At 42.9% G+C, this 24,724-nt stretch overlaps 1 protein-coding gene across 2 annotated transcripts; it reads left to right on the plus strand.

Moving 5' to 3' along the window:
• The first annotated feature begins 545 nt into the window (after positions 1 to 545).
• Positions 546 to 24,554, plus strand: mtr (5-methyltetrahydrofolate-homocysteine methyltransferase). 2 transcript variants are annotated; one of them, XM_041067004.1, is made up of 33 exons: positions 546 to 696; positions 1,815 to 2,026; positions 2,266 to 2,355; positions 3,045 to 3,114; positions 3,257 to 3,349; positions 4,392 to 4,498; positions 5,379 to 5,438; positions 5,659 to 5,753; positions 6,835 to 6,935; positions 7,350 to 7,411; positions 7,796 to 7,863; positions 7,979 to 8,058; positions 9,043 to 9,155; positions 9,275 to 9,415; positions 10,326 to 10,511; positions 10,599 to 10,778; positions 10,875 to 10,991; positions 11,295 to 11,435; positions 11,531 to 11,620; positions 13,248 to 13,400; positions 13,625 to 13,732; positions 13,928 to 14,028; positions 14,578 to 14,645; positions 14,808 to 14,928; positions 15,146 to 15,227; positions 15,492 to 15,590; positions 18,984 to 19,059; positions 19,228 to 19,383; positions 19,534 to 19,733; positions 19,941 to 20,141; positions 20,256 to 20,448; positions 21,248 to 21,360; positions 22,129 to 24,552. In XM_041067004.1, the coding sequence occupies exons 1-33, from the start codon at positions 654 to 656 to the stop codon at positions 22,216 to 22,218; spliced, it is 3,810 nt and encodes a 1,269-aa protein (XP_040922938.1). In that variant the 5' UTR covers positions 546 to 653; the 3' UTR covers positions 22,219 to 24,552. The 2 variants fall into 2 exon arrangements, 1 of the variants encoding a protein (XP_040922938.1); XR_005896616.1 differs by lacking the exons at positions 19,941 to 20,141; positions 20,256 to 20,448 and having other exon boundaries at positions 22,129 to 24,554.
• The last annotated feature ends 170 nt before the right edge of the window (positions 24,555 to 24,724 follow it).

Here is a 24,724-nt window from a genome sequence, read left to right on the forward strand (position 1 = left end):
AAACAATATCAGTTAATGAGATAAAACTTTTCACACCACTACTTATCTCCTGCCAGACCCTTTCTAAGAGTGCCATCTACCGTGTTATGAAAGAATAATATTGTAACCTTGTCAATGAGTTGAAAGCAAAACGTTTCATTTTTCAAGTATTGATGTAGATGAATAAGGCAGCATCAGGGAGATCTATATGAAAGCCCGTTTTTGTCAGGAAAAAAATGAAAAAAAATGAATGAAAATAACCATAGCCATTGTAAATCAAAATTAAGAAGTACGACAAAAATAAGTTACTGTGTTCACTGACTTCAGAGTCTGACTGAAACTTCCCTGCCAGAATCTTTGGATGTTTAAATCCTAGACCTATGCTTTCAAAAAATCGTTTACAAGGAAAATATTCCAAAGTAATTGAACACGCATTTTAACTGTGTGATATGGGATATGTGAGAAAAGCTTACCTATTAGCGTTAACGGTGAATCTTTTACTGTGATGGTCTGAAACCGGAAGCGGAGATGTTACCGCTAGAGGAGCCAAACATTTGTAGGCGACGCGCCGATAAAGTTGGACCGGAGTTGCAGCAAAAGTTTTGAGTTTCAGGATTAACCGTTTGCTCTTCAGACGGTCTGTGGGGCTGTTCTCAAGCCTGGGTCTTCACAAGATGGCACCGACTAACCTCACTCATCAATTCTCTTCGGAAGCGGGTAAATAAACTTAGTTTTCTCGCTGTTAACGGTTAGCTTTTAGCCGTCTGCCTCATAGAGTCCAGTGTAAACTCAATGGACCTACTTGTTAACCCACGTGCGGGCAAGTTTGGAACGTTGTGCTAGCTAAACAACCAGATGTGACAGTTAATTCTGTGTGGAGTTTGCAGTGTTAGAGCATTTATTCCCACTCGTATGACTGAACAGGGAGGGTGTAGAAGCTGGTCGTATAACAGAGATGCTCTTCTGAGCAACAGTGGTGACAACCAGCTGGACTAGAGTGAGAGTCACCGCTCAGGTCTGAGGACTGGACTGTGTGGACAGTTCCACAGGTGGACATCTGGGCTGACGCAACAGGCATGAGCGTTGGCTGATTTGAATCACAAAATTAACGATGTCATGAGACAGTGTTTTCATGACATGGTTAATTCATCAGAGAGCACTGACAAGTTTTACACTGTAAAATGTTCCACTACTCTATATATCTTGATCCCAAGGCTTTAAAGTGGTGATAAAGGTTATTTTTTTAGAATAACTATGTATGTATGAAATGATAACATGGAAACAATAAGACATTGTGAAAGGAAGCACTCATATTGATGAATCTTCAGAAGATTATTATCTGAAATACCTGCAGCTCCACACTTCTTTATGGTGCGTTCAGGCATCAGCAATGACCTATAGATGGAGGCATCATGTCTCTTTTTTCAGGGTTTTACTTTAAGTTATCATCCACCTGTACATTGCTACTCAGCATGATAGATGTCAGAGGAGAGAAGGGTATACAAACACCCTCCTTCTCTAATGGAGGAACTCTGGAATGTCTCAACACCAAGAGGGCTGGATCAGGAATATGAAAGAAAATGCTTTTTGTCAATTCAGATTAGATTCCTGTAGTTACCTCTTCATGTACTCAGCCACCACATACACATTTATGTAAGTATGCAGGTTGGCCACGCCACTGACTGCGTAGGAAAATGATAAGAGATCTCCCTCTCCCCCTCTCTCTCTCTCTCTCTCCCTCTCTCTCTCTCTGTGTATGGAAAGCTTGTCATTACAGTAAATGTATTTAAAAGTTACCCATCCCCGATGAATAAAAGCCCCACTTTCATTTCCAGGCTGCAGAAGTCCGTTAGAGTCCGAGCTTCGTGCAGTGCTGCAGCAAAGGATTATGGTCCTGGACGGTGGGATGGGAACCATGATCCAGCAGCATAAGCTTGAAGAGGAGGACTTTAGGGGGGACGAGTTTAAAGAGCACAAGTTTCCACTGAAGGGCAACAACGACCTTCTCAGTATCACACAGCCCGATATAATTTACAAAATACACAAGGTAATTTGTCTATGAGAAAGGGGTTCTGTGAATGTTTTGTCTTTGCAATGATAATGTTTATCTGACTTCACTGTGAACCACTGTCTTCTAAAAGAATAGTCCTAATGAGAATGATCCACCGTGAAGGTCTGTGGATTATTCAGGGACTCTGTTTCTTTGGTGGGCTGAGCAGGATGTGAACCTGAACACGCGTGTGTGTTTTGGATGTGTGTAACCTGTGCTCTCATCTGTGTGTAAAGGAGTACCTGCAGGCCGGGGCGGATATCATCGAGACCAACACATTCAGCAGCACTTCCATCGCTCAGGCAGACTATGGACTGGAACACATGGTATGATGTCAACAGAGCGGACAGACTGACAGATGTTACCTCATCAGCTGCTGATGCATCGCTCTTTGGGCTCTGTTCAGCCCTGGCAGTAACAGTGGTTAATGAACAGGGCAGTAGAATGAGAGCTACCCCCCATCTCTACAAACAGCTGAACACTCTGCACCCAGCTCTGTGTCCTTGCTGTTATCTCCACCTTAAACTACAACACCCTCCCATCATTCAGCAGACACAGCTGAGATGGCTTGTTGTATTAAACCTCAAAACAAAACCTAAAACAATCAAGAGACACTGGCAGTCTCCTAGGCAACGAATGACTCCTAAAAGAGTTCACCATAAAGTGTTACCAACTGCAACCACCAACTTTGCTTTGGCTTCTGGCTAAGAGTCTTTCTTAGCCAGACTCTTTCATTTTTCTGCTGATGACTCGTCGATTCCCTCTCAGTATCTATTGTTAAATTATTATTCTCTCCCATCATTTCCCAGTTTATCACATTGTTCATTTTATTTTTCTCGCTCTGATGTTGTCAATAAGCCACGTTTCTGTAAAGAAAAAAACACAGCATTCCCTCATGTCACATGTGGGTTGACCTCAGAAGACATATGTTGTCCATTCTATTGCTCATGGAGCTTACATGAGCTCACACAAGGTAAACCTGAGTTATATATATATGTGTGTGTGTGTGTTGCAGGCTTATCGTCTCAACAGGGTGTCCGCGGAGCTGGCAAGGAAAGCAGCTGATGATGTCTCCAGACAAAGCGGTAAGCTGAGTTTTTAGCATTACAGCAGCATACTGCTGCCTGGAAAATAGATGTACAGGCCCTGACTGTCAGGAAATGCTTTACGTGTGTTACATCAACATGAATTAATCATCAGCTATAATCTGTGTGTGTGTGTTATCAGGTTGTAAACGCTATGTGGCTGGGGCAGTGGGTCCCACCAATAAAACCCTGTCTGTATCGCCGTCTGTGGAGAGACCGGACTTCAGGAACATCAGTAAGATGACTTGCAGATTTTTTTTTGTGCTTTTTCTGGGTGTAGGTCTTGGCAAGTCTTAAAAAAAACACTTAAATGAATCTTTTTTTTGTTCATTAGTCCATCCATCCATTTTATACCACTTATCCAGATCCAGGTCACATTTATTGAATTAATCATATCATTTCCAATTAGTATACAGTTTCATAGGTATGTTGTTATGACGTGAGATTTAGCTCAGGTGCCTTCATGAGGCCGCCATCATTCTTAGATGGAAGAAGTTTGGAACATCCAGAACTCTTCCTGGAGCTGGCTGCCCGGCCAAACTGAGAAGTCAGGGGAAAAGGGTCTTGGTAAGAGAGGTGACCGAGAACCTGATGGTCACTCTGGCTGAGCTGCAGAGATCCTGCATGGGGATAGGAGAAACTTCCAGAGGAATACTTTGAGGAACAAGGATCTTTGGTCCCATGAAACCAAGACTGAACTGTTTTACAGTCTGGCTTAGGGCTTAGGATCTGTTATATTAAGCGTAGAATACTGGATACTCTCTGAATGAACTGTATTGTGTAAGATTTAATCTTTACCCATCAGGTGACAACAACAGCTCAGTTTGTCACTGCCTGTGTTTAAATGTCAGGGTGACTCTGTTAGCGTTTTTAGTTGTTTACATGACCTTTTGATCGACTGAATCTCGGTTGACTGCTGTTATCTTTCAAGTTATTAGTAGAGTTTTGACCCTCCTCCTTCCTGTACCTTTCTTTCTTTAGAAACATTGGAATACCTGTTTTATCTTCAGAATTTGCAGTAGTCAAAACGAAAACTGAAAATGACTACAACGATTGCACAGGATTGCATTAGAGCACACAAGTGTACCTAATTAACTGGCGTCTTAGTGTAGTCAAGGCTCCCTGGGACACTTGAAATAGAGCAGAGCCATTGTTAATGTTAATAGTAACAAGTGCTGGATGTTTGCTGTGAAAGGCCTGTTGAATTTGAGTATCATAGTAACGTCATGTACAGTATGCAATTCTGTTGACTGAGTGTGTGTGTGTCTCTTCCCCAGCTTTTGATGAGCTAGTAGAAGCCTACTCAGAGCAGGTCAGAGGTTTATTAGACGGAGGAGCAGACATACTTCTGGTTGAAACCATCTTCGACACTGCCAATGCTAAGGTATTCAAGCATAAGTGGTTTAAATGTGTTACTCAACTACTTAAATTTATTTTGTTAAACGTCTAAGCGCCTTGAAAGTCTTGAAAAAATTATCAGAATCATTCCAAGATACTCCAAAACACGTACAGGGTTCAAAACTGTTGACCCCAGTTATCAGGTGTTGACTCTTTCATTTCAAGTTTCTGATGATTACATCGAAGAAATATCAGATTCTGATCAGATTATAACATAATTATTAAAGGAACAATGTGTAACATTAATAGCAAGCATTTAAAATGGATACAGCAGTCCCCCCCCTCCTCACCAGACTTAAGAATCTCACGCAGGTTGCCAGGTTGAGGACACTGAGCCAACAGGAACAAGCACAACATCATACTATCACAATGGCCAGCGACAATGATTCCTACGCTGTGACTTGGATCAGCTCGTGTATGATTACAAGATAAGACTAGTTGAACTTCCTTGCCAGTGATTTGGTTTAATTAGTGACCGTGTTAACTGACAGCGTCCGGGTGAAACAGAGGTTCTGCTCCAGAACGGAAATTTCAAAGGAGAACATACTGGCTGTAGCACTGTTGTCGGAGAAGCTAGTGTTAGCATGTTTCTTTAATCTCTGATAGTCATTTATGATTTAGTACAGGAAACGTATCACATATTGTTCCTTTAATAACGGTGTGCTGCATATCTCTAAAAATATGCATATGCACAAAAATGTGATATGCAGTTTTAATGGACACCTGCTGGCAAATTAGAAAAGAGTGATTTCAGTGGACAAGTTATAAATGTATTATAAATGTAACTCGGGAGTTGCTGATACCCTGATGTTTTATGTACAGGGATTGATGTGTCTTGACGGCTTTTTTTTTTTTTCCTTACACAGGCTGCCTTGTTCGCCATCGACCTGCTGTTTGAAAAGAACTATGAAAGAAAACCTATATTTGTATGTTTGTTTGTTTTTTTAAAATTTTCTTCAAACTTCATTTTCCTCAGTTTCCTCCGTTTCATTTATAATTTCACATTAAAAAAAAAAAACATAGTATGGACATTCGGCCTCTGTCTCAGCTGTCCTCGGCCTAACCAAGAATGAATGTGTTCTCCAGGATTTAGTTGAGCTTATGTTTAAATATTTATGTCGCCCTCTTGTCCCACTCATGGTCTAGATCTCAGGGACCATTGTAGACCGGAGTGGACGAACTCTGTCTGGTCAGACAGGGGAGGCCTTTGTAGTGAGTGTATCCCATGCAAAACCTCTATGGTGAGTTCATGTACCTCACACCTTGACAGCAACACTACTACTACTGGACTGAAGTCCAGTGTCTTACTGGTTTTCTCCCTCTCTGTGTTTCAGTATTGGTGTGAAGTCCAGTGTCTTACTGGTTTTCTCCCTCTCTGTGTTTCAGTATTGGTGTGAAGTCCAGTGTCTTACTGGTTTTCTCCCTCTCTTTGTATTAATATTGGTGTGAAGTCCAGTGTCTCACGGGTTTTCTTCCTCTCTGTGTTTCAGTATTGGTGTGAAGTCCAGTGTCTTACTGGTTTTCTCCCTCTCTGTGTTTCAGTATTGGTGTGAAGTCCAGTGTCTTACTGGTTTTCTTCCTCTCTGTGTTTCAGTATTGGTGTGAAGTCCAGTGTCTTACTGGTTTTCTTCCTCTCTGTGTTTCAGTATTGGTCTAAAGTCCAGTGTCTTACTGGTTTTCTCCCTCTCTGTGTATTAATATTGGTGTGAAGTCCAGTGTCTTACTGGTTTTCTCCCTCTCTGTGTTTCAGTATTGGTGTGAAGTCCAGTGTCTTACTGGTTTTCTCCCTCTCTGTGTATTAATATTGGTGTGAAGTCCAGTGCCTTACTGGTTTTCTCCCTCTCTGTGTATTAATATTGGTGTGAAGTCCAGTGTCTTACTGGTTTTCTCCCTCTCTGTGTTTCAGTATTGGTGTGAAGTCCAGTGTCTTACTGGTTTTCTCCCTCTCTGTGTATTAATATTGGTGTGAAGTCCAGTGCCTTACTGGTTTTCTCCCTCTCTGTGTATTAATATTGGTGTGAAGTCCAGTGCCTTACTGGTTTTCTCCCTCTCTGTGTATTAATATTGGTGTGAAGTCCAGTGTCTTACTGGTTTTCTCCCTCTCTGTGTTTCAGTATTGGTGTGAAGTCCAGTGTCTTACTGGTTTTCTCCCTCTCTGTGTTTCAGTATTGGTGTGAAGTCCAGTGTCTTATGGGTTTTCTTCCTCTCTGTGTTTCAGTATTGGTGTGAAGTCCAGTGTCTTACTGGTTTTCTTCCTCTCTGTGTTTCAGTATTGGTGTGAAGTCCAGTGTCTTACTGGTTTTGTCCCTCTTTGTGTTGTAGTATCGGTCTGAACTGTGCCTTGGGGGCGACAGAGATGCGACCATTCATTGAGACCATTGGAAAAAGCTCCACAGCTTTCATTATCTGTTATCCTAACGCAGGTGACCCACACTCACACCTTTTTCATAATGTCATCATAAAGCAGTCAAGGCTTAAATCCAGATGAATGAATACATTACATCTTTTAAAGTATCAATTTATGAACTCATGTTAATTCAGCACTGCAGAAATCTGCCGTACTTCCGTTGGCACGCTCCAGGCTCCATCCGACATGGTGCCCATGTAAACACCTCTCCAAATGAAATGTGTGTCTTCATATTTCCACATGTTAAGGATTGAAATGACCATTTTCACACAGTTGAAAGGATTCTGCTGGTGTGTGTGAGCAGCTGTAGCTCACAGACCTTTGGCCTAATTTAGCTTGCATCACATGTCAGACCATCCAGGATGATGTAATGATGTCATTATGTCGTGTGTGTGTGTGTGTGTGTGTGTGTGTTATCTTTTTCTGGCAGGTCTTCCCAACACATTCGGAGAATATGATGAAACTCCAGAAGTAACAGCCTCCAGTTTAAAGGTTATGTTGTATTCTGCTGCTTTATATTTGCAGCATGCCTGTAATTCCTGTCTCTCTGTAATGTCACACCCGAAGGCAAAATGCCACAAAAGCAGATAGTAATAACAGGTATTGCTCAAAACTTTGGGAAGTACTCTTTCTTTGTGAGAAAGGGAGGAGAGGATGGATATTCATCTCATATCTGTGTTAAGCAAAGAGCCTAGCTCAGCCTGGAAGCCAGGAAGTGGGAGGAAGCAGCTTAGCCTGACTCTGACTACAGTTCCATACACCTGCAAACACCACTTTCAATTCAGAATGAAAAATAGAAAAATATGTTGATATGTAACCTTAAGTAGCCCTGGCTTCCTCATGGCTACAAATTTTTCTGTTAACTTCGGTCTACAGGAGTTTGCTACAGATGGACTCGTGAACATTGTGGGAGGCTGTTGTGGGACCACTCCAGGACACATCAGGTCTCTTCAGTGTTTCTGACAACTAACTGTTCATCTATAAGTTTCATACAGTTTTGAAAATAAAAAAAAAAATAAAATAAAAAATTGTTCCATTTCCTCCTCTCTGCTCCATCAGAGCTATATCTGAAGCAGTCAGACACTGCCAGCCAAGAGCTCCTGCTGCTGATATTTATCAAGACTACTTGCTTCTCTCAGGTAATAAAACCTTCATGTCACCATCTGTCAAGTCTGCTGTGAAACTTCCCGGTTGTTGTGGTTGATGATGACTGTAAACTAATGAATTGAGGATGTCAATCAGATCAGACAGTTCTCAAATAGTGATTTATTTAATTACCTTAATTCACTTCTCTCTCTCTTTTCCACTTTTCCCCACATTTAACCAATGATGCTTCCCCTGTTTGGTTCTCACTGTGTATTTAAACCTTTGGGCTTGTGCTGTCGTTGATCTGTGTTTCTTCATAAATATGGCTTCATCTTTTTGCTCCATTCTGCTTCCTGTGACTAACCTCCTGTTTTTTTCTAACTGGAAATTGGATTTGCAAGATTTGGCATGAATGTGTGAAGCTCCTGCAAGTAACATTTATGCATCCTCATGGTGCCTCTAAGACTCCAGTTGGTCCAGGAGAGAGGACACCTGTCTCTCTTGTGCGTGTCCTGAAGATCATTGATGCCCCACTTACACCAACAGGCAGTTTACACCTCCATTTTGGGAAAGAACATCACTGCATTGTTCAGACTCTTAAAGTAGACACAGCTTCTTCAAAGCTTTTCATTTCCTGACATTTTGCCTCAGTTAATTTGTAGAACTGCTTTGTTTTGCAAAATGTCTGTTATAGTAAAACATAATATGTTTGGTACCTTAATAATTAAAGGTTTATTGATGGTAGATTTAGGAAAAATAATGGAGAGGAGAAAGATTTGGAGACAATTAGTGAATAAAAACGGTGCTTGTGTTGCAAAAGCGCAGTAGAGTGGTGAGTATTAGGACTGTAGAAATGTGGAAATGTACATTATACTGACTTTATCAACATATAAATTACTTAAAGTTGACATCCTGGGAGTTTGTTTGCATTTTTCTCTTTAAAATTTGCTACAGGAGAGATCCTTCATACGGCCACTCCCTTTTTATCCAAAACACAAAGCTGTCAGTGAGATAAAAATGTCCTTTTTGGTTTCTAGGTTTAGAGCCGTTCAGGATTGGCCCTTATACCAACTTTGTAAACATTGGCGAGCGATGCAACGTGGCCGGGTCACGCAAGTTTGCCAAGCTGATCATGGCAGGAAACTATGAGGTGAGACACAGAATTTATTTATTTATTCATTTATTTCATTTTCAGCTGTCAAGTCATTAGCATAGGCCAAAATCAGTATTGGATTTCACTGTTTATTTGCGTCCCTCTTTGATTTCCAGGAGGCACTAAGCATTGCTAAGGCCCAGGTGGAAATGGGAGCCCAGGTGCTGGATATAAACATGGATGAGGGGATGCTGGAGGGGCCAACCGCCATGGCCCGATTCTGTAACTTCATCGCCTCTGAGCCAGACATTGCACGGGTAGGATTTAAAGGCAGTGGAAATGAACACAGGCAATTCCTCAACAGCCATGTTACTGTATTATATTGGGTATATTATAGTATTGAATACGACATGTGAAAGGGACGGCAGGGTAGATTTCATTTCCTTTTTTGCAGTTCCAAAACTCAACAGGAAGCCCGCGCAGCACGAAACAAAACAGAAAACAAATGTGTGGAACTGTTCACAAGCAAGGCTGACAGATCCAGAATTCAACAGCGTGTTGTTACACGCGTGTCAACACGACTCAAAGCACGTTTTTCGACTTCAGTCAGTTTTCTTCCATTCCTTTCTCTCAGCTTCTGAGGACTGCCAGAACCGAGGTGGCCTGACCTCAGTGCTGCCCCTGAAGGCATCCTGTGCAGACGCAGATGGAGCTGCTGTAGCTGCTGCAATGTTGTTTTTTTTGTTTTTTGTTTTTTGTTTTTTTTTAAGATTCATTCTTGACCTCAGGGACACATACGTGATATAGTCTTCTAAACTTGTGATAAAGACTGTAAATGGAATGCAAATAAAACTTGGAGACAGCAGGCTTTTTTTTTTTTTTTCCCAGCAAATATTTTGACTTATCGTAGCAGGAGAAGCACAGGTGGTTAATAATGACTCTGAGGCACATTCTGAACCTCACCCTGAACTCTGAGCTGCCTGACTAACAAGTGGTTAACACCCCAAAGCTAAATGTGGTAAACAGACTGCATTACACTACACTACAATTTACCCATTCACACACACATTCACATACCGCTTTTTACTAATACTCCCAGTTCAGTATCTTGCCCAAAGACACTTTGAGACACAGACTGGAGGAGCCGGCGATCGAACCACTGACTTTCTGATTATTTAATTTGGCTCTAGTATTTATTTTTTGATTGAGCTTCTGCTTCTCCTTCAGGTTCCTTTGTGCATCGACTCCTCTAACTTCTCAGTGATTGAGGCTGGGTTGAAGTGCTGCCAGGGGAAGTGTATAGTCAACAGCATCAGTTTGAAGGAAGGAGAGGAAGAGTTCCTGCTCAGAGCTGCTACCGTGAAGCGCTACGGAGCCGCCGTGGTGGTCATGGCCTTTGATGAGGAGGGACAGGTGGGGGAGACAAACGCACGCAAAACTCTGTCATACGCAAACACAAACCTGCATGCTGATTAAAAAAAAGCGTTCTGTCCTCTCCAGGCCACAGAAACTGACCGCAAAGTGGAGATCTGCAGTCGAGCCTACAAGCTGCTGGTCAGCAAAGTGGGATTTGACCCCAACGACATCATCTTCGACCCCAACATCCTCACCATCGGTACGGGCATGGAGGAACACAACGAGTACGCTGTCAACTTCATCAGGGCTACCAAGCTTATCAAGGTAATGCAGCATTAGGTTCACTGGCGACTCTGAAATGTCCATAGGTGTGAATCTGCATCAACTGTACATTGTTTGTGTGTGTGTGTGTTTGTGTAGGAAACTTTACCAAGAGCCAGAGTGAGCGGAGGTCTGTCCAACCTGTCCTTCTCCTTCAGAGGAATGGAGGCCATCAGAGAGGCCATGCATGGAGCATTTCTTTACCACGCTATCAAGGTAAACGCTGACACACCACCATCACATATGCCGACCTCACTGTCAGCAGAGTTACATTTTACTCTGGGAAGATGGTGACAAAGTACTCGGACACTCAAGCAGGTTGAAAACAGTTTGAGTAGGTTCAAATCTGAGGCAGGAAGTTGGTTTGAAAACTCTGATCGATGTTTACAACAGTTTAATGAACTCGGTGAGTGCAGTTTTAGTAGTAACAGAAAAAAATGGCCATGAAGGTATGACTCAACGTAGTAGAGTAGGAAGCCTGTAAATAATAACACCCACACACACTCTCTCCTGTCCCAGGATGGTATGGATATGGGGATAGTGAATGCCGGAAACCTGCCGGTGTATGACGACATCGACAGAGAGCTGCTGCTGCTGTGTGAAAACCTCATCTGGAACAGAGACGCCGATGCCACTGAGAAATTACTGGCCTATGCACAGGTACGTCCGTACCTACGCGTTTTAATCCACACACCAAGAGGATGTTGCTTTAGTTTGGTTTTCTACATGTTGACTCTACTGCTCGTGTTTAACAGAACAATGTGAAAGGAGGGAAGAAGGTGGTTCAGACAGATGAGTGGAGAGAAGGAAGCGTGGAGGAGAGGCTGGAGTACGCTTTAATCAAGGTAAGATCTGACCATTAGAATAGATTAGATTACTGTAGTCTGGAAGAACTATTATTATTATTATTATTATTATTATTATTATTATTACATATTTCTTTTTCCCCCTGTATTAAAATCCATGTTTACCTGTGTCCTGAGAATTTCAGTATAACACTAGTTCATCAGCACAGCACTTGTCACCTCAGATGCTCCACTGCAACCTTTGCCCCCAAACAATGATAAACTGCCATGAATGAAACTTGATACTTCCTCCAGGATTTTCATATTAAAAGTCTTGCAGCATTTCCTTCATAGGCAGGCTGTTAAAACCTCAGGAAGCTTTGAGTTGTGCTGGGAATGAATTATAGAATGAAAACATTACTTCTGTTAAAAAGAGAGAGTGTTCTCAGCAGAGGGGTGTGTATGACAGGACTCTGTAGATAAATTAGTGCTGTGGAAGTGCACCTTTAATTGTTCATGGTGGACAAATCAAATGTAGCTCCAAATCATGGCAGAAGTTATCTCAGGATGCTTCTCATATAGAGTACGGTCTAGACCTACTTCAACTGTACCTTTAAGACAGAGAAACTTAGCTTAAACTCAGACCAGGTCCACACTAAGAGTTGGAATATAGTAGAAAAGAAGTGGGCTGTGCAATGTGCTGTTTGACCACATGGTAGATCACATGTGTTTATACCTTATGTGAACAGCCACGCTGGAAGGTGAAGTGAGATAAGATAAGCTATATTATTCTTTAGGGGAAATTTGTACTGCACACAGCTACATACAAGATATATATATATATATTACACATTATCACACAGTCTCTGCTGGGAGACCAATGTCTACCTGGACAGAAGAAAGAAAGAGAGGGAGAAGTTCCGTCCCCCTGGACATAGGAGGTATATTCATGTGCTTGTAGCTGGTCTTTGCACCGTGGTATGTTCCTCCCTCCTGTTCTCACTTGCCCCCACCCCTTACTCTCTCAACCCAACCGGTCGAGTCACTAATATAGTGGTTCTCACACAGAGGTCATTTTAGTTCAGGGTTTACTGGGTCACTATATGAAGGTACCTCATATTATAGCCTGGTATTAAATGAGTGAAATTAAAAGTTACTCGTTTCAAACCTCAATAAATGTGATCACCCATTAGGCCTACAGCTGTTTGTCATTGACTTGTATTTATGTTTATTTCATGAGACAACTTCGTCAACATCTGACCAGATGTTGGCTGTGATGCTCCGTTTTGTTGTTTGCAGAAGAGAGGAAGTAGAAGAAATGTGTTGTGGACGCAGAAGGTTTTTTTATACATGTAAATGGTAATGATAATGTTTAAACAGCTGGGCATAGTCTGAAAATATTTAGCACAGAAACAGACATTTCACCTATTTATCTGAACAAAATAAAAGATTACAAAACCATTTTAAAAGCCTTTTAAAACTGTTGGGTCTCCTTAATCATCACTTGAAATATGTAATAAAATAAGTCTTTCACTGTCAGGTGAGTGTATGTCATCTCATTGGCATACTTGTAAACATAAATTTATGTATGTTGGTTTTTTTTTTTAAACCAATCAGATTCCCCTGTTGTCATGTTTTCATCTCTCCACCTCTGTAATATGCACCAACCTGTGTTGTTGCTGTGCAGGGAATAGATAAGTATGTGGTGGAGGACGTGGAGGAGTGTCGCACTCAGGCTGAGCGCTACGCTCGACCCCTTCACATCATTGAGGGCCCCCTTATGAACGGCATGAAGGTGGTGGGAGATCTCTTTGGAGCTGGGAAGATGTTCCTGCCACAGGTAGGATGCTACTAATTTTATTTATTTATTTTTTTTTTTTTTACCTGTGTCCTTCTTGCATAGGTGTTTTTACTTTATGCTTCACATTATGCTACACCCAAACAATAAACATATTCATATCTGGATTGAACAAAACAATTGTCCCCACTGTATTACAGCATTTTAAAACTACTGGAGTTAAAACCAAAGAAGCACTGCAGTTAACAGCCTCTGTGCGTTTGCAGGTGATCAAGTCGGCTCGTGTTATGAAGAAGGCTGTGGGCTATTTGATTCCTTTCATGGAGAAGGAGAGGGAGGAGATGATGGCATCATCGGGCTCAACGGAGGAGATGGTCAGTCTCCCCTGAATATGAATGCATTTAGCACATTATGATAGATGAAGATATTTCCATAAATATGTCAGTATGTCTTTTCACAGGAGATCTGGGTGAAATATAAAGATATATATAAAGAGTATTGGTCCATATATTTATTTATTTGTTCTATGGCTCTCCTCTTCCCCCTCATGTGTTCTCCTTGGTCTGCAGGATCCCTATCAGGGCACCATCGTTCTGGCTACGGTGAAGGGAGACGTCCATGACATTGGCAAGAACATCGTGGGTGTGGTGCTGGGTTGCAACAACTTCAGGTAAAACTGGTTCGCTGCAAAGTTTTAAATGGTTTCAAATTCTTCACTAGGCATCAGGTTCTTTTTTTTTTCCCACCGCGCCCTCGTCAGAGTATATTCAGCCTGTCAGCAGCACTTTGGCTCACAATGTGGTGTAAATAGCAGCAAATATATTTATGATGAACTGGAATTAACAGCTGACGGTGTCCGTTTGAGGTTAAACGTTAATCTCAGTGGCACCGACAGCAGTTCACTGAACCGTTCAAGAGTATTAACCCGTTCACCTCACATCGCCTTTTGATCCCCCACAGGGCACAGCGGTGCATTATGGGAGTGAAGTGGCAGTGTTGATTTGTTGCCAGGCCCTGGGCACCAACCCAGTGCTGTTATTACTGTTTAATGGCACCTAATTTGCTATGCGTTTGTGTGTGTGTGTGTGTGTGTGTGTGTGTGTTAACTACCTACCTATGTGGGTTTATCCTACATTGTGTAATATTGTATGTGCCCAAACAAGTCAGGGTTACAAGTTACATCATAGAAATGAATTTGGGGGTGTTTGTTCCCTTTCAGAGTCATTGACCTGGGGGTGATGGTTCCCTGTGATCAGATCCTCAGAGAGGCCATCGCACAGAAAGCAGGTACAGTTCAGATGACATGTTGTCAGTGTGAGATTCTGACTGAACATATGGTTAAACTCCTATTGTTTAACTATTGTCAAATGATTCTTCCTGTATTAATTCTTACTGTCTTATATGAGCAGCAGCAGTAATCCTGGGCGTGTGTCACGTGTGTCCCCGCAGATATCATTGGCTTGTCTGGTCTCATCACCCCGTCTCTCGATGAGATGATCCACGTGGCCAAAGAGATGGAGAGACTGGGAATGGCAACACCACTGCTGATTGGAGGAGCCACCACGTCAAAGTAATACGAACACAAACACGCATAAATCCATGATAAAGTAAAAATATGTATCAACAAACATTTGTAAATGATAGGTAGCAGGCAGGTTGCTGGATATCCATATATCCTCTATATATAATTAGGCATTGTAAGTCATCCCTCTGTTTTTCATCATAAAAGGAGGCTGATGTCTTGCAGTGCTTTCTTGGGTTGTAAATATGTGTTTTGTGTTTGATAGGACACACACAGCAGTGAAGATCGCCCCTCGCTACAGCTGTCCTGTCATCCATGTCCTGGACGCCTCCAGGAGTGTGGTGGTGGTAAGTACCATCTGCCTTACTATACTTTTCATTACAGAAACAAAAATCAAATGTTTGAATCTGTCTCTGGATCAGGATCTGCATCACAGCTCGAAGAGACAGACAGTCATGGGACAGTGTCAGCTGTTCAAGACAGCGTTTGGTGTCAGTGTTTGGTGGTGCATCAGAATCCTAACTAACAAACAAAGCAGAGTGAAAGATGTTTGAACTGACTGGTCCACACTTCAGTGTGTTTCATCTCCTGCTTGTTCTCCTCTCCCTCAGTGTTCCCAGTTGCTGGATGAGACCGTGAGGGAGGAGTACTTTGATGATTTGAAAGAGGAGTATGAGGAGATCAGGCAGGAGCACTATGACTCTCTGAAGGTAAGAAAGGGCTGGTAGAAGCTCCCCATTATGGAGGGGTCCCTACTTTTGAACCACTTTAGTGCTTCAAAAGTGTTTTCTTGGATCCAGTGACCCACGTAGGTGACCTTCTTTGCGATCCTTGTCGCATCTAAGTCTTGCGCCCTTATTACAAGTAAACACAGATGGCTACATTCAGCAGCCTCCAGACAAACGACAACACACCTGAGCCCAGGCTCATTTATGGTAGTTTACTATAACCAACTGAATTTCCCTTTGCATAAAAAATGAAAGTGAACTCTGAGATGCCATCTAGATTATTATTTGGTTGCCATGAAGGCTGTGCAAGATTCATACTGCATGAAAGATGAAGATGTGCTGCTGGGAGAAGTAGTTTTATAAAGGCAATAGAAGATTTTTTTTTTTTTTTAAGAAACAACAAATCAGCCTGCTTAAAGGATCAGTTTGGTTTTATTGCACATTTTGCTTGTTTTCAAATATTCATCTTCAAACACGTCATAAATATATAGTTTCATTTTCCTAAAACAGCTGAAAGAGTTTATTAACAAACTAACAGACTATTTTCAGTGGCGGACTAATCCACATTTGGTGCTCTGTATTTGGGGCAGCAGCATGGTGTGTGTGTGTGTGTGTGTGTGTGTGGCACTGAGTTAAAATAAACTACTGTGTGTGTGTGTGTGTGTGTGTTCATGGTAATGAAAGAACATGTCACCCAGCGCAATAGTGTGGCTCACTTTTGTGTTTTTAATCGTGTTTGGGCAACAATGGATGTAACACAGGTCACCGTTAACATGGGCTCACACGTGTATGTTTTTACTTAGCAGGAGCCGTACTGTGTTATGTGGACCCTTTTGAATGAGCATACAAACAGTTTTCTTTTCTGTCTTCATTGAACACACACACTGAACGCTTCAAAGTACTGGTGGAAAAAAGTAAACCCTTAGATTTAATAACTGGTGTTTGCAAACCAAACACAAGTTCTCCCAGTATCTGTGGATCAGACCTGCACAGTGTGCAGGAGGAATTTTTGGACCACTCTCCCTACAGAACTGCTGTTGTAGGTTTACTTCAGTGTTTTGTGGTGATGCATGGTCCCGCTGCATCACCCGGCTTCTACAGAGCTTCAGCTATCAGACCTCCACCCTGACATCACCCTCTAAGACACCCTGGGAATTCATCTTCCCCCTCGATGGTGTGGCGCTGTCCATGTGCAGTCGCTTTTATGTTGTACGTAGGCCTGTGTATTCCATCCATCCATCCATCCATCATCCATACTGCTTAGCCTCTTAAGGGTCACAGGGGGCTTGGAGCCAATCCCAGCTTGGGTGAGAAGTAGGGTACACCCTGAATAGGTCTCCAGTCTAGCACAGGGCTGTTTAGAGTCACCAATGAACCTAATGCGACTATGGGAGGAAGCTGGAGAACCCAGAGGGAACCCACACAAGCACTGGGAGAACATGCATATTCTTCCTAAGCAGTTTAACCTTAGTTTCATCAGTCATGCATGAAGATCTGAAAATATTGAAAGACAAACTTATACATAAATGCACAGTTCTAAAGGGTTCACATACATTTTCCACTAGTCTCCTTTAAACCACTTTAATGTTGGTATTGTTCTAGTGTGATAGCATATTCATTTAGATTGTTGAACGCTAGCTTTTTGTGAAAACTTCAGATCTGAAGTAGTCTCCCAGGTCACAGTATGGGTAAAATAGTGCACTGTGACCAGCAGTAGTAGTAGTTACTGTACACAGTGTTGTATTTGAAGTGCACTGAACAGAAATAGAACACAGTGAGTCACTGGGGGAGTAAAACCTACAGCTTGACCTTCTATTGTGTACTAGAGGTAATTTGAAGAGTCAGCACAAAGGTATCGCACAAGTGAACAGGAACAAATTGAAGTCAGTTGAGATGGTCTAATTAAAAGTAATGAAGCAAGGATGCTGATGTTCATAATGTGAAACCGCCAGGAAGACTCTTCTCCCTCTCCTCCTCTGTTTTATCTCGTTTGTCTCCTCTGAGACATCACTGGTGTCTCAGTGATTGTAAAAGGAGTCCTGTTTTAGTTTTGTTTGACGTCAGCTGAATCAGAGAAGGTCGGTTACGATTGTTGTGATTTTTTTTTTTTTTTTTTTTAGGCAGAGTTACACTCAAAACACAGAGACAGGGGTGGAATGAAGTCAATAGGAGTGTACTGCCAAGTAGAATAATGGTCTTGGCGTTGGAGCAAGCTAAGAACAGGCTGGGTGAGACTGACAGGCTGGAGCAGGTGGAGGTGTGTGAGGCAGAGGAGAGGAACTGGCGAGCAGGAAACCTACAGCAGTCTGATGAGGAGCGTGGTGAGACGGCGGAGGCACGGGTACAGGTGGAGCACAGAAGAGTATAAGCACGAGGAATAATAACAGTGGTGTTAATATACTGCAGACTGAGGGTGTGGCCGATGATGTGGTTGTGGAGGGGTGAGAAGGAATTCTGGGAGGAAGCTGAAGATAGGTCGACCGCGCATATACATAAACGCGCACACACAAAAAAAAAACCAACAGGGGACTAACAAGAATGGTGAGGGATGGGAGAACACCAGAAACACAAGGATAGAGGGGGAGACTGTTCACTCTGAACTACAATACTGTAATTTAAAGACATGCGCTGATCTTGGGACCTGAGATTGCTTCAAGATGGCCTCAGAAGCCTGGACTGTGAAACAGGATTTGGGTTTTCAGGGTTATGATGGTGGTTCACTTCTTACCTTGTTACAACGCCATGGTAACTTATGCTGCACACCTCACCTGCTCCGGAGCAGGTTAAGTTCAGATTAATGATCAGATCAAAAACCTGCCAATAGCCCCGGCCCCCGACTACTGACCAATCTGATCACTGGGAAAAACGGAGTCATCATTCCTACAGTATCCCGACAGGGACAAAAGAGTTTCCAATAAAGTGGCAAAACAATGAAGAGCATCAGAGATTTTTATAGACGAGTGGAATCATTTTGCTGGCTGGGGTTTTCCAATTTAACTGACATTTACTGACTTTTTTTTTTTACCTGCTTCACTTATTCAGAATAATTATTATTAATTCACGAAGAAGCTTAAAAATAACGCTGAATAACTGAATTTACCTGCAGGTATCACTGTTTCCTCTCATATCATGTTAAATACTTTATTCATGGTTCTGATAATCTTGCTTGTACTTGTAATTAACAACCCTGTTAACTAAGCCGGTTGATAACCAGCTTCATAGTACAGGTGATCCAGGGCAGTCAGTGTTAGGCTCAGGGAACCCAGATAACCTAAAGATATCCTGGGATATGTTGTAGCTGTATATTGTGTTGTGATATGTGTTAGTACGTGTGTTTTTACTTGTACTGAAGTGTGCTCCCTCTGTTGCCTTCAGGATCGTCGGTATCTGTCTCTTTCCCAGGCCAGAGAAAAGGCTTTACGTATAGACTGGCTCTCTCTGCCCAGACCAGGTACAGATACACTGATGCAGTTTCAGTTTGTCATCATAATCTTTGGGAAGTCTATCTTTATAACCTTTTTTTTTTTAAGGCCTGCTCAAGATCCCAAAGTTTCCAGAGATACCAAACACGTCAAACCACTTGGCAACAGTGTGCCCTGTATTTGTCTTTGTGTGACAGTGCGTCCTCAGTTCTTGGGCACCCGGGTGTTCGAGTGTTACAGCCTGAGCAGTCTGGTGGACTTCATCGACTGGAAGCCTTTCTTCGATGTGTGGCAGCTGAGAGGAAAATACCCCAACAGAGGTTACCCCAAGATCTTCAATGACAAGACCGTGGGTACGAGCTCCGCCTTTCGTTTTTATTTTAATACTTCGTCATCAGTGAAATCATCTTAAACGCTAAAATAAGAATACTACTACAAGAAAACCCTGATATTGGCAGCAGTGAGTAACTTGAAACCATGTCTGATCTGTTTGGGTCCTGAAGGTTCGGAGGCTCGTCGAGTCTTCGATGACGCTCAGCGGCTGCTCAACCAGATGATTGCCAGCAGCAAGCTGAGGGGTCAGGGCCTGGTGGGATTCTGGCGTGCCCAGAGCGACGGCGATGACATCAATGTGTACAAAAATGACGTCACAGTGCACAGAGACACCGAGCCCATTGCCACGTTCCACGGCTTACGGCAACAGGTGAGGGACATACCAGAAAAAAGTGATTCAGGTCTGAGGCATAATTTCTTGCGAACCGCTGACTAGATCACTGTGAAATTTACTAAAGACATCATTTGGCTGCCATGGCAACATGCTGACACAGTGCTTTTGTTGTCATACATAGATTCAAGCTGTGTGTGTGTGTGTGTGTGTGTGTGTGTGTGTGTGTGTGTATCTGTGCTGCAGGTGGAGAAGGACAGCTCCAGTTCAGAGCCCTACCTGTGTGTGTCTGACTTCGTGGCCCCCGTAGACAGCAGCGTGGCAGACTACATCGGCGTGTTCGCTGTGGGTGTGTTTGGAGCTGAGGAGCTGAGTCAGCAGTTCCAGGCGCAGGGAGACGACTACAGCAGCATCATGGTCAAAGCCCTGGCCGACCGCCTGGCCGAGGTACGGTATAGACAGCGTCCTAAACACGGCGCGCCTCCGTCACCGCCGGCGTCGCGCAAGTCAGTGAGTCATTGAATCCTGAATGACAGATCGGTGGTACCGTTTGTCCTCCAGGCGTTTGCTGAGGAGCTCCATGCTCGCGTGCGTAAGGAGCTGTGGGGCTATAGTGCCGAAGAATCTCTGCAGGCCTCAGACCTCCATAGGATTCGATACCAGGGAATCAGACCTGCAGCCGGCTACCCCAGCCAGCCCGACCACACTGAGAAGACCACTATGTGGAGCCTGGCTGGTATACAGGAAAAGACTGGTGAGAGAACCAGAAAGCACTTCACAGAGACCTGCTGATGGGATTATGTAAGCCAAGGAATCTGCATTTTCCAAGAGAAATCTAACTGAGGACACCAGGTTTCTTTAATCCCCTTCCAATGATTATTGAAACCTAAAGTTTCTCACTTACTCACTTGTATTTAAGAAAACAACACACTGTAGAAAACTGTAGCCAGGTTACTTCTGTGCATGCTAACATAAGCAAAGGAAGGCTATAATCATTGACACACACGTCGTCTCTGTAAAGCAAGCATCAGTCAAGCTGTCTGCTCACCTTTCCTCTGATGGTTATATCTTTGTTTGTTAGTCTGATGCAGGCTCAGCCAAGCTGCTGCCAAACTCATCACGCTGTCTCAAAGTGAAGAGCAGTAGATTTAATGCTGTCATCACAGCACTGACTTGATTCTAGTCCGAGCAGTCGCACACAGGTGGGGGTGGGGGCCCAGGATGGGTTTTTGGATCATGTCCCAGTGTAGTCCAGATGGAAAATGTGTTTGCTATGTGTGTGTGTGTGTGTGGGGGGGGGGGGCTTGTATTACTCATGCTGTGGGGGACATATATGTGTGTGAGTCCCCATACCTTCCTTTTGGGGACAAACAGGAAGTCCTCATGATGTAAATCAGTACATTTTGGTGTGAGGACCTGGTTGAAGGTTAAGGTGTGTGTGCACTTGGACATTTTGTGTACTTCATCTTTATGTTTATTACATAGGTATATCTATGCTGTATCCATATATAATAACTGTAATAACTGTGTGTGTGTTGTCTGTGTGTGTGCAGGTATTGGTCTGACAGAGTCCCTGGCCATGACGCCTGCTGCCTCTGTGTCCGGACTTTACTTCTCCAACCCTCAGGCCTCGTACTTTGCTGTGGGGAAGATCACCAAGGAGCAGGTTCAACTATCCACATCTTAAACTGCTGTAGTTCACTGGAGACAGGATTGGCTTTTGTGTCTGTCCTTCACAGTGAACTGTAAAGATGTTTTCCTGTCTTAGAACGGGTCTTCCTTCTTTTGTGGCGCATGCCAACAAAGTATCCCATTAGGACTACAATCCCCAAGTGCTGCTCCATCATGCTCCATAATATTGTCTTATATTTGGGCCAGCATGGTTTAGTGCAGAGCAAGTATGTCCTTTGATATTGGAAGGTTCTGAGGACAGTAGCTCTGGACATGAAGACGTGTCAGAGGCGAGCGGTGATGAGGAAGATGATTTGTGTCCAATGATGACTCAGCTAATTCAGAAGCAGAAGTGAAGACTGAGAATGATGAGGCTAACTCAGGTGATATGAGCTCCAAATATTACAATGGTCAGGATGCAGCTAAAGTAGCTACCACAGGAGAAGCTAGGACCAATGAGGTATCAGGTTCCAGTCCTGTCAGCCGAGAACAGAGATGTGAGGCTGCAGTGGACACACACTCACCAAACGTGGACAGTTGAAGACTGGAAAAATGTAGTCTGGTCTGATGGATCTGGAAAAAATATAATTATATGTTCATGTTATTAATTAACATATCATACACAGATACACAAATTAAACTAAATGCAAGAAGGAGCCAAAGTGGGGTGTTGGTATTGTTAGACAAAGATTTCTAACAGTGAGGACTCAGGACACAAAACTAAGCTGAAACCTGTATTTTTCTCTGCTGTTGTTGTCTTCAGGTGGAGGACTACGCTAGGAGGAAAGAGATAAGTGTGGAGGAGGTGGAGAGATGGCTGGCTCCTATACTGGGTTACGACAGCGAGGCGTAGAGCGTGACGGCTCCAGCAGCCGGCTGCACCACAGAGGGATCAGGAGCGGGGCCGAACTCACCGAGAACCAGGTTTACAATCCAACCATTCCACTGTGGCTCACACGGGTTCTTACTGGTGCTGCTCAAACTGGGATTCACCGACGTCCCACAGTATATATTTTTTTAACTTCTGGACAAACACACTACGCCTTATCATTTTAACATGTTCTACTGTATGTTTCAGAATGGGTCAGGGTTTGTTTTTTTTGTTTTGTTTTTAGTGGTACAGCCTCACACATAGGGGGAAAACAGTTGCATATTAATGCCTCTCCAGCCGTGCTGCACGATCAAGCCGAAGCGATCACATCACAGTTATTTTGCTTGTTGTGGATATTATTATTTTCTCTCTTTCATCCCCGGCTGGGCTGGATGTTGTTCAAGGTCAGTCTCTGTCAGTGCCAGTATGATTCCTGACGCTTGGTGATGCGTTCATTTTGCTGATTATAACAATATTTTTTTAAATGATTTTGTTCCTTTTATGAGGCAAGTTTCTTACATCAGCGTTTAAGTTATTTTAAAGGAATAGTTCCAACACTTTGGAAAACGTACTGTCTGGGTGCTAAGTACAGCGCTGGATGTCTGGATGTCAGACACAGAAATGAACCTACCAACACATCTGAAGCTGATTAACGGGATTTAACTGAGAAGAAATGAAAAGAAATGTTGATGGACAAGAGTTTATCCATCTGCCCAGAACTTCAGTGTCACATCTCTGCCTCTGTTTTGGTCACCGTACAAGCACTGTGGTACAAAACCTGACAACCTCACTGTGATGACAAGAGTCCAGGAAGTGCACCTGGCTGTCAGTTTGTGTTAATCTGTGATCTTTGGTGGTGTTGGCTGGTGTATAGAACTTTGGAGAGCACCGGGCTAGCTGTGTGTACCTGCTTCCAGTCTGTACGCTAAGCTAGGCTAACCACATCCTGACTCCAGCTCCGTACCTAACGCATCCACACCCATCTCCGTATCCGTGAATGTGTGGCTGGTATTGTTTTCACCTTGTGAGTCTGTGTCTGTGTCATTAAAGGCAAAATGTGTGGTGCTGGACACACTTACTGTGACAGGAACTAACTGGGCAGATGTTTGACCGACTGTCAGGACAAGATGTTGTTACTGCAATAGCATCTAGAAACTTTACAGGTGTGTAGTTGAAAGCCAAATCACAGACTGTATCCCAGTTTGGATGATCCCTGTCCACTCTAAGACACTGGGTAAAACTACAGACCATCTTGAGATGGGATCACTGCAGCCACACACCTGTCGGTAATGTAGTAATGACCACTGAGCACTCGTGGTTGTGCCTAGGTTGTCATGTTGACAGGGTGTTGCAGTAGTCAGTACTCTGCCTTTATTTGGATCACAGCTACACACCTGTGAAGATTCATGACTGTGTCTTGCACAGTTGTGATGCTAATGTGGTAACAAAATCTGTCCTCAGACAGACTTGACTGACTTAATGTGGAAGCTCTCCTTGCAATAGGTGTCCCCAGGACCACATTTTACCAGGATGACACGCACACAGACTCACAAGGTGAAAACAACACTAGCCACACTTGTCGCTGCTGGTAACAATTATGATTAAAATCAGGAAACATCTGATCAAAGAATCAGTGAACAACACTAAGAATCTGCTCTTACATTCAGTTCCAGTTCATTCAAACAAAATCACATTTACTGATGTAAGCTCTGCAAACATGCTTTATAAATGTTATTGACTTCATTTAAGTTTGAAATTTTTATGTGGAATGGAAAATTTGGGTCTTTGCATACCGTTTGTATTTAAGTTGTTAATTAAAAAAAAAAATATTGTTCTTATGTAGTTTGCATCAGCATTTGTTTGGAGGCTGTTGTGAACTTTTAATACTCTTAATACTTACCTCAGTTTCAGTGGTTGACAACTTCATAGGCACATTCAGTCACTCAAAAACAGTATTCCATTGTCGTACTTTGTTCATGTTACATTGAAGATCTGTGTTAAAGAGCTGCAACCAGTGTGTTATAGCAGGAGACTAACACACTGTGGAAACATGGACAGGAGAATTTTAATAAAAAAGCCTTTTGTTAGGAGCAACTTCCCAGCAGCTGAAAGTCTTGTTTTTGTTGACCTCCAGTGGTTTAACTTCCCAGCAGGCTCTAGTGATGTGGAAGTGTACTATAATTGTGTGTCAGTACACCGTGATATCACCATGTTGTGGGTGTGGTTACAGGCAGTGCAGTCAGGTGAACTTTAAGCCTGACAGAGCAGTAAAGTTCTGTGTTCCAGCTTCTGTAAAAATCCTTTTGTTGCGTCATTTGAAATTCATTCGGATACTCGGTAATAAAAACATGAACTGCTTTAATTAGATTTTCAAAAAATGATTTTTAAAATGACATCAGTTCATCGGGGGTCCAAGCCTGGGGGCCTCACAAACCAAGCAGCGTGGCTGGAACCTCACTGAAATCGCTCTGATTTAGATTTTTTAAAA

This window comes from Toxotes jaculatrix, chromosome 21 (assembly GCF_017976425.1).
Source record: "Toxotes jaculatrix isolate fToxJac2 chromosome 21, fToxJac2.pri, whole genome shotgun sequence".
Lineage (NCBI taxonomy): Eukaryota > Metazoa > Chordata > Actinopteri > Toxotidae > Toxotes > Toxotes jaculatrix.

What these genes read in the sequence shown, in the direction of transcription:
- mtr (XM_041067004.1), top strand. Translation starts at nt 654, where the DNA reads ATGGCACCGACTAACCTCACTCATCAATTCTCTTCGGAAGCGG. An exon ending in TAACAGCCTCCAGTTTAAAG is followed by an intron (nt 7,412 to 7,795) that starts GTTATGTTGTAT and finishes TTCGGTCTACAG; the next exon opens with GAGTTTGCTACAGATGGACT. An exon ending in AGCACTATGACTCTCTGAAG is followed by an intron (nt 15,591 to 18,983) that starts GTAAGAAAGGGC and finishes TGTTGCCTTCAG; the next exon opens with GATCGTCGGTATCTGTCTCT.